At 54.8% G+C, this 9,817-nt stretch overlaps 1 protein-coding gene across 15 annotated transcripts in view; it reads left to right on the top strand.

Moving 5' to 3' along the window:
• Nucleotides 1-1,416: 1,416 nt before the first annotated feature.
• Nucleotides 1,417-9,817, top strand: part of LOC125358095 (BTG3 associated nuclear protein) — a 57,297-nt gene continuing 48,896 nt past the window's right edge. For 13 of the 15 annotated variants that reach the window (XM_048354976.1, XM_048354973.1, XM_048354968.1 and 10 more), the window contains exon 1: nucleotides 3,935-4,435. In XM_048354976.1, coding sequence (XP_048210933.1) covers nucleotides 4,348-4,435 — 88 coding nt within the window. In that variant the 5' untranslated portion in view covers nucleotides 3,935-4,347. Of the gene's footprint in view, nucleotides 1,532-3,934; nucleotides 4,436-9,817 lie in introns of those variants that run through there. The other 2 variants (XM_048354977.1, XM_048354974.1) reach the window with 1 other exon arrangement.

Here is a 9,817-nt window from a genome sequence, read left to right as displayed (position 1 = left end):
CCAGCCCCTCACTACCCCCGGGCAAGCCGGCCGCACCCCGCATTCCCCCCCCGCCCTCCCCACCCCCGGGCAAGCCGGCTGCACCCGCATTCCCCCCAGCCCTCCCCACCCCCCGGACAAGCCGGCTGCACCCCGCATTCCCCCGAGCCCCCCACCCCCGGGCAAGCCGGCTGCACCCCGCATTCCCCCCAGCCCCCCACCCCCGGGCAAGCCGGCTGCACCCCGCATTCCCCCCAGCCCCCCACCCCCGGGCAAGCCGGCTGCACCCCGCATTCCCCCGAGCCCCCCACCCCCGGGCAAGCCGGCTGCACCCCGCATTCCCCCGAGCCCCCCACCCCTGGGCAAGCCGGCTGCACCCCGCATTCCCCCCAGCCCCCCACCCCCGGGCAAGCCGGCTGCACCCCGCATTCCCCCGAGCCCCCCACCCCCGGGCAAGCCGGCTGCACCCCGCATTCCCCCGAGCCCCCCACCCCCGGGCAAGCCGGCTGCACCCCGCATTTCCCCCCCCCGCCCCCCGGGACCAGCTCCGGCGGAAGGGCGCGTCTGGACGGGCCACGCCGAGGCGCGGCGCGGAGGTCCGGGGCTGGAAGTCGTCCTGGGGCCCCAGCCCTGATTCGGGTATAAACACATCCGGTTTACGCGAAGATGGGTGCGGGGCACCGCAGCCCGCGGGCGCGCCCCTCGGGCCCCATCCTCGTCGGGGCGGGCGGGGCGGGTCTCGTGGGCCGCGGCCTCCCCCGGGGCCCCACCGCGGCCCCCGCGACCCGCCCCGGGAGGCGGGCGCCCCGGCCGCTCCGGAGGCCCGGCTCTGGCTCGCGGCGGGCCGCGCCCGCGCCCGCGGCAGGGAGGCGGCCCGGGCCGTCACGCGTCCCCCGGGGGTAAGCGGCGCCCCGAGGCCCCGGAACCCCCCAGCCTGACGGCCGGCGAGGCGCGCGGGGGGGACCCGCCGGGGGAACCGCGGCCCATCCGAGTCAGCGGCACTACAACTCCCGGCAGCCCTCGGGGCGGGGAGGGCGCGCGGAGGCCCGAGTCGGTGCCGACTACAAGTCCCGGCAGGCACGCCGCAGGCCCCCGGGGACTACGGCTCCCAGAACGCACCGCGCGGCGGAGCCCAGGGCACCCTGGGAAGTGTAGGCGTCGTTGGAACGCCGACGCCTCCGAGAGGGCGTACGTGCCTCAGGTGGCCCAGGGGAAAGACCTCGTGTGCGCCGGCAGGCGGCGCGAGCGCGCGGCCCGGGAGAGGGCGCCTCAGGGAGACGACCCCGGGCCGCGGGGCACGACGCCAGCGCATGCTCGCTGGAGCCGGCCGGTGAAGGCGCGCGCTCGAGGGGCCGGCCCCCAAGCTCCGCCTCCGGCCCCCCGGCCCCGCCCCGCCCCGCGGCCGGAGCCCAGCGAGGCTGCGCAGAGGGCGGGCCGCGGGCGGCGGGGAGGCGCTCGCGGCGCCTGCGCAGAGCGGCGGCTTCTCTCGCGAGGACGGACGCCATTATCGCATCTCCCCGACAAACACCACGAGAATTCCGCAGCCCACACGGTAATTGCAGCTCCCGCAGCCGGTCGCGCCTCCACTCCCCCTTCCCGCGGGGCGAGAGCGAGAGCGAGATCTCCGTCGGCCCCCGCCCCGCCCCGCCGGCCGCCAACCGCCGCCAACGGCCTCGGCCCTCAGGCCGGGCCGGGCCGGGCCGGGGCGGGGCGGGGGCCCGGGGCGCGGGGCGCGGGCCGGGCGCGCTCGGGGCCGCCGCCTCCCGCCCCCGCCGCGCCCACAGCCGCCCGCCCGCCGCCTGCGCCCCCGCGTCAGCCGGGACCTGCGGGAGCCACCAGGACGCGTGGTGCGGCGGCGGGCGGCGCCGGCGGCCCCGAGCGCGCGGGCAGGGCCCGGAGCCCGCCGCCCTCCCGGACTCGCCGCTGCGGCCGGCCGGCCCGGGCCCTGCCCGCGCGCCGCCCCGCCCGCCCGCCCCCCGCTCCGCGCCCGCCCCGCCGGGGCCGCCCCCCGGCCCGAGCCGCTTTTGTTTTCCCCGCGGCCGGCGGAGGCCTGGCCCTCCCCGCTCCCGCCGACTCCTCACCCCGCTGCTGGGCGAGGGCGAGGGCGGCGTCCGTCCCCGCCTCCCCTGCCCTCTGCCCGCCTCCTCGACGGGAGCCCCGGCCGGCCGAGTGCTCGCTCCCCTTGGAAAGCGCTGTGGAGTCGTGGGAGCGTCGACTCCTCGGATGTACTACACCTCGTGTGCGGGGCGCGCGTGGATCGGCCCCCCGAGGCTCTTGTCTTCACCCTCCCTGTGCCCGCTCCCCAGTTCCTGTACCGGGAAAGGGGTTCAACTTTGTTCTTCAGTCTCCACAGTCACTCTTCTCGTTCCTTCTCTACGTGGGTTTGAACTCAGCGTGTTGTGCTTGCTAGAAAAGTGCTCCACCACTTGAGCCACTGCACCAGACTGTTTGGCTTTAGCCACTCCTTGGATGGGGTGTCGTGGCTCTTTCCAGGGGCCGGCCTCCTGACTGCTGTTACTCTTACTCCCTGTCTACATCCTCTTGAGTATTTGGGGTTACTGGCTTGTACTGCCAGGCCTGGCCCTGAAGCTTCTAATTTCTGCCTTGGTCATAGTCACTGTTTCACGACTGCATTATCACCTTGATGCTGAGGAAGCAAATAAGGATTCTTTCCAGTTCTCTTGTCCTGATTTCTTATTTCCTCTAGTGAATATACTTTCCGATGGTAAACGTTGGCTTCTTGCTTTGCATGGTAGGACCACCTCCAGTACGGGTCACTATTATCCTTTGTGGCCACAGGAAGGAAGCTGGTACCTTGGGAATTCGGGCCTGGTCTTGGGAATGAGTTTCCCCTCTGATGATTGGAAGTATGTTCTTTGCACTTGGAACAGCAGATGGAGGTGTGTTTTCTGGGCTCTTTCATCTTTAAGGAAGGAGCCTCTTTGGTTTGGGAGCGGCTCTACTTTGTAGAGCTATGGGGACTGACTGTTCAGCTGCTGAGGGGCCTACCTAATCTGCTGAGGGTTAGGGTTCTCCCTGGCTTACAGCCCCACCCCGTGCTCCAGGTTGCCTTTCCTTTGCTTGGATTGGATCCTTTCCATCATCTCTTAGTGAAGACTATTGTCTCTACCTGTTCTCTTTTTTTGTGGGTTTATTGCACTCCATTAAACCTCATTTTAGTGGGACCAGTGGGCATCACCTTATGGCCACTCACCTTGGGCAGGAATTCCAAAGCCATCCAGTCTCTCTCTCCCTGTGGTCCTGCATCTGCTGACAGGGGCAGGCTGAGTGCCAGGTCACCAGGCCCATGTCTACCTTGAGCAGAATGGTTGGTTCTGCTCTGCAGCCTTGGCAGGGCAGGAGGCTTACAAGGGAAGGCCCCATGTTGCAGCAGACACTTGATTTCAGGCTTCCAAGTGGCAGTCCAGCACACCTCTGTGTGCCTGCAGGGCTGAGATGGTTGTGCTGTCCCCACGGTTGATGTTCTCTAGCAGACAGTCACTCTTGCATGAACGTGCTGGAGATGTGGTAGCCGAGTGCTCTCCAGTAGTCCCTCTGCCCCTTGCTATCAAGGTAAACTTAACTCACAAGTAAATTTGATCTTTCCAGAAAAGTTGCAGAAATACATTAGTGAGTTTCCCTTTTCCCTTCCCTGGCCTCTCTAATGTTCATAGATAATTAAATCTTCACCGAGTAACACTGTCAGCTAAATTACAGACATTATTCAAATTCAGTCGGTTCCTTCCTTCCTTCCTTCCTTCCTTCCTTCCTTCCTTCCTTCCTTCCTTCCTCCCTCCACCCCCCCCCCCCCGTCTCTCTTTCGTGCTGGTCTTGGGGCTTGAACTCAGGGCCTGGATACTTTCCTGAGCTTTTTTTCCATTGAGGCTAGGGCTAGCATTCTGCCACTTGAGCCATAGCTCCACTTTGGCTATTTGCTAGTTAATTGGAGATAGGAGTTTCACTGACTTCTGCTTGGGCTGCTTCTAACCTTGACCCTCATATCTCAAATTTCCTGAGTAGCTAGGATTTTAGGCATGAGCCACCAATGCCTGGCACTATAATGTGCTTTATGTGTTTCAGAATTTCACAATGCATTTAGTTGTCATATACTCTAATCTCTGATGTTTACATAATCCCCAAATACCTCCCCCAGAATATATATGAATCCCAAAGAATCATAGTAGCTTCTCAGAGGGAAATCCCATCAGGAGCTACCTGAGGCTAATATGAGCAGTAATGATAATATCAGAGCCACATCAACTCTTCTGGTGCTGCAGTAATGCTGTTTAATCACAACTGAGGGAGGTCCACTCCCATCCTGGTGTACTTAAAAGTGTCCGCAGGGAAGAAGATGGCCAGGTGACACACATGGATATTGTCTTCCTATGCTGCGGAAATGAAGAATTGAAAGCCACCTTCTGTGGTGACCAGGCAATTAAAAGAAAGGAGGCTCCATGCTAGATACATTTGCAGTCCAGGCTTAGTGATTGTCATCCCGTATAGTTATTGTTTAAAAGTGTTAACTGGGATATAAGTCCTCTAAGCGATAGGCATGTGACTAGAAAATTACAGGGCAATTCAGACTAGGTCAAAATATCCATGTTAAAAGTACCACTCAGCCACTTAAGACAAAAAAAATTTTGTCTCAGAAGAAAAGATACCTGTAGGAGGTTATATATTAAATGTCTCAACAAGAGTGTCTCAGATAAAAAGGTTTAGAAAGTCCTCATACCTGCGGTAAATAAAGATTTTTATGGTCAAAAAGTCCTAAAGAATTGTTCAACAGAAGTGTTCTGAACTGTTCTGGAGTGTTCCTTTGGCTTATGGGGTGGAGTTTGGGAAATGGAGAGCAAGTGTTGGAGTCCCAGGGCTGCAGTGTGCTTGGCCACCATATCTGGAGTTCATGTAGGAACCAGAGCTCCTGTCAGTGGGAGCTCCCTAGAGGGGCTGCTGCCCTGCAGTCCTTGGGTCCCCACAGTGTCATCTTCGCCCCCAGGGCCTTGCCTTTGCTGGGCTCCATTGCATAGACCACAACCCCCACCCCCCAGATTGGCTTCTTCATGGAGCCTCATCACACTGCGAAGGGGAGGAGTGGGGGCCGACACAAGGAAGCTACAAGATTGCTCCCAATGATGAGTTAGGGAGGAAGAAGTACTGAGGTGGAAAGGGGATCTGGTATTATACCACCGGGAAAGTTGGTAGGTAGAGTGGGGGTGTGTGTGTGTGCATGCGTGTGAAAATTGTCCTTTCGGGAGTTCTGTTGAGAATAGAGACAATGAGTAGAATGTGATTGGGTGGGCTTGTGCAAGCTTGAGGCTGGTCCTGGACCGAGTTGTAAAGACATGCTTGCCACGTGTGGTGGTTCAATCCTGTAATCCTGGCTTCTTCAGAGTTCAAGGCCAGCCTAGCCGCAAAAGTTTGAAAGAGTCCATCTCAGTTTTCTCAGCTTCTGGGGAAAACACATGGCTGGGCGCAGTGGCACACGTCTATCGCTAGTGACAGGGGTGCACAAGCAGGAATGCAGCCCAGGCCAACCTGGGCATAAAGCAGGACTACCTCGAAGATATTCAAGGCACAAATGGCCACCTGTGGCTGCCGCTTGCTTTGTGGGTCTAGACCCTCCCTGGCAGTACTGATGTGAGCTGGACACGGGTTAGAGGTAGGGGTGAGGGCCCGCTGGAGGCTGGCCATTGCTGACGTGTGGGACTTGGAGTGACTGGAGGAAAGTACTGACCAGCCCATTGCACTGGCAAAGGCACTGAGTGTATTTTAGGGACTTTTTATTTTGGAGAAGACATAAACCTCTCAGAAGTATGGTTAATGAATCACTATTAAACTTGGAGAATGTGTCTACTCTCTTTCTCAGAGAGAGCCCCAACATCTTTGAGTTGGGTTTGTTGGTTTTAAATAATTCCGGCTGAGAAGTTTCAAGAAAAATGCAAAGAATTATAGTTTTCTCCTGTACTCTCAAATATCAGCAGTTTCTCCTCATTTCCTCTTTCTACAGCCTCTTCCTCAGCCACTGTGTGTGTACATGTGGAACACGTGGTGTTCCTTGATTGTTTTAGAAATGGGCATTCTTTATAACTGCAGCACAGTTACCACAGTCAGGAGCTTAGCATTTCCACATCACTGATATCTAAACAATGAATCTCACTCAGATTCGCCAAAGAAAAAGACTCTTTCATAAGATTTCCCTCATGACTATTTGCGTGTCACGCACAATTTTAAATGAGGCACCATAGCATTTATAAAAGACAAGTTCAATCAAATCAGAAGTCTAGGTTTCTTTTTGACAAAACCATTTGGTTAGCTGCTTCCTTCTGCCACTGTATTGGGAAGTCCTGAGCCAGAGAGGCTGGGGGCAGAGGCCACGGGGGTGGTGTCTGCCCAGGCTGAGTGGCAGGTGAGCAGTAGCCAGAGCCAGGACCAGAGAGTGTCCCCTGTCACGCAGTCTCTGCTGGGTTAAAAGGAAGGTGTGAGCGCTTGGGGCGTGGCCCCAGGGGTAGACCCCTTGTCTAGTAAACTGGAGGCCCTGAGTTCAAACTCCAGTACCATAACCCGTGAGCGCATGGGTGGGAATGACCTGCCCTCTCTGTAGCATACGTGTGCTTGTTGGGCTAGGTAATGATTGATTACCATGGAATTGTCTATTCAGAGCTGGGCTGTTTATCAAAGTGATATAAATATTTTGGGTTATACAATTAAAATTTTGTTCATCCTGAAGGTCATGTTACTAGATTAAGGTGAGAAAAAGATTCCTGAAAGGCAGAAAGATTAATGAGTGAAATATGACTCTTTAAGTCAAATTGTTTTGTTTGAAACAAAATGAACATGGGGTCTCCCTACATATCCCAGGCTTGTGGTCTTCCTGCCTTAGCCTGGAACATAGAGTGTGCAACCCGACCGGGTGCTGGTGCCTCACACCTGTAACCCTAGCTCCTGAGGAGGCTGAGATCTGTTGTTCACCGTTCAAAGCCAGCCTGGGCAGAAAAGTCCATGAGACTCTTATCTCCAATTAACCACCAGAAAACTGGGAGTGGAGCTGTGGCTCAAGGGATAGAGGGCTAGCCTTGAGCCAAAGAGCTCAGGGATAGCGTCTAGGCCCAGACTACAAGTCCCACGACTGACCCCCCCCCCAAAAAAAAAAAAAAGAAAAAAAGTGCAACGCGTTCTTTAACTAAAAGGAAGCTTGGTACTTATCAGAATGTAGCAAATGGTTTTTTTTTTTGCTGCTGCACAGTGACACCATCCAAATTTATAAAAGTCCTCATTGCATTTCATATAGCTATGAGAGATGTCCTGGTATTATAAAACATCTTTTTTTTTTTTTGGCCAGTCCTGGGCCTTGGACTCAGGGCCTGAGCACTGTCCCTGGCTTCTTCACGCTCAAGGCTAGCACTCTGCCACTTGAGCCACAGCGCCGCTTCTGGCCATTTTCTGTATATGTGGTGCTGGGGAATCGAACCTAGGGCCTCGTGTATCCGAGGCAGGCACTCTTGCCACTAGGCTATATCCCCAGCCCCTATAAAACATCTTAATATGTATTTTGGCTTCATAAGGACACTTTACATACTTGGTATGTAGACCTTATGATCACTTGAACTTTTCCTCAGTCTTGGTCTGAACCCATCAGCCATCTTTGGGCTGCAGTGCAGTTCTTCCTGCCTTTTGCCTGTCTTCCCCAGGAGTAAGTTTGATCACCCATTGAGACCTGCTGGATTCAGTACCCTTGCCTTCTTGGTTTTGAGGCAGTTCCTGGAGAGGATGTGTTTACAGTCACTGAGCAGGGGAAAGCTCTATGGGGCTCCATTAACACCTGCATGTCCTTCTGAGTCTGGACTCAGTGGGTTGGGTGCGTCTGCCTGGCTGCGTTTCCCGGTTTGGTTCTCCTTGGCGAGCTGCCTGTTTCCAGGGGGGTCTGGGGCAGCAGCAAGGTAGGTGCAAGCCAGTGCCAGACCTGGAATCTGCATCTACTGCTCCTACTGACGCATCTTTAGTGACTGCTCAAGGTAGGAGTTAAATTTTCTTTGCTTTTATGTTGCCTGGCTAAGGATATGAATTTCTTTAAGGTTTTGGCACATGCTTCCTGATTGTGTGGAATTTCAGGTGGAAACTTCCTCAGAGTCCTCTTGGTGGTGTGGAATTTCAGGTGGCAGCATTCACTAAGTCCTTGGTCTTAGAACAGCTGTGTTGTTTGCCCGTGGGAGGTGACTTTTCTCTGGTACATTTGTTGCAAGGCTAGAGAGCGCTTGCATAGCATGAGCCAGGCCCTGCATTCCACCACAGCTCTGCAAAAGAGAACATTTTCACTGTAAATTGTGGTAGGTTCTGTTCCTGCACAATGTTGTAGTTTTGGTGTATTGTTGTCTATTTTTATTTGCTTATTTAGAGACAAGGTGTGGCTGTGTAGCCCACTCTGGCCTCAAACTCACAATCCTGCCTCAGCCCACTGGGTACTGGGATTACAGGTGTGAACTACCATGCCGTGTTCCAATGTTTTGTACAATAATACGTTTCAGTGAAAAATGACTTCAAAGCTGATTTTTTTTTGCCAATCTTCAGGCTTGAACTCAGGGCCTGGGTACTGTCCCTGAGCTTCTTTTGCTCAAGGTTTTTACTCTACCACTTGAGCCACAGTGCCACTTCTGGCTTTTTCTGTACATGTGGTACTGAGGAATTGAACCCAGGGCTTCATGCATGCTAGGCAAGCATTCTACCACTAAGCCACATTTCAGTTTGTTTTTTTAATTTTATCTTCTTAAATTTATTATCTTAGTAGGAAATGAAGTGTAGTTGGACTTAACGTATCATCAGAAGTCAATACAACGCTATCCTTTAAAGGTGCGGGTTGTGGCCGGTCTTCCTTCAGCTCACCCTCCCATCTCTGGACGTTTCTGTTCAAATCAGGAAGAACAGTGGCCCATGTGTGGCAGGAGGGGCGGGGAGGCAGCCTGAGGCTCACTTGATCTCCACACATGGCTTCCGCTGCTCTTGAATAGAGTTGTGGTCTTGAACTCAGGATCTTTAGAAATTGACATTGGCATTATTTCAGGTGCAGGAGTTTACTAACCTTGGGTCAAAACTCAAATCTGCTTTGTGTGCCACGGCTGGCATTAGGAAGTGCATACAGTAGAAAAGGAACATGTATCCAGGTGGTTAAGGGCTGATGTTGATTCCTGGGACTTTTGTTTCAGTAATGCAGATGAACCTGCCTGCTACCTTCAGGTCCAGGAGGAGGTGTATGCTGTTCCTCACTGTGTCTAGTTGTAGATTGTTGCAAGTAGCACCTGACTAGTCTCAGATACTTTGGGAGTAGTGTATACAGTTATTAAAAAAAAAAAACAACCCTGTAAAATCATGTTTGAAAATCCTGTTTTTGAGGTTATGGTGTTTGCCAGAGGTTAAGATTTAGTTTCTCATCCAAATTGTCTATAATCTGAAGATCTGACTAACAGCCTTACAACGGGTAATCTGCCAGTGAGCTCAGGACCCAAACCCCCACAGCCCACCATTTAGGGCTTAGTTCATTTCTCAGAGTGTAAATGTTGCTTAGTGGATGGGAGGCGTTGATGCTGTACAACGTACAGCATGCGCAGGTCTGCGTATCTCAGAGAACCAGTTCCTTCTGGATGATGGGTCAAGGTCATGCATGCGTGGGTAAAAGTTCCACTTCCAGTGTGAGATGGACCAGTGAGCCTTAGCGTAGTCAAGTCCATCAGCTGCAGTCTCCACCCTGCAGTTAGCCTTTGAGAGAAAGTGAAAGGCCCGTTGTGTGTTGGTGTTTCATTGAAGGAGAGTATCCCTGATCACATGACAAGGCCATATGCTTTCCTTT

The sequence above is a fragment of the Perognathus longimembris genome, chromosome 10 (genome assembly GCF_023159225.1).
Source record: "Perognathus longimembris pacificus isolate PPM17 chromosome 10, ASM2315922v1, whole genome shotgun sequence".
NCBI lineage: Eukaryota > Metazoa > Chordata > Mammalia > Rodentia > Heteromyidae > Perognathus > Perognathus longimembris.
This window is presented reverse-complemented; position numbering and strand designations above follow the sequence as displayed.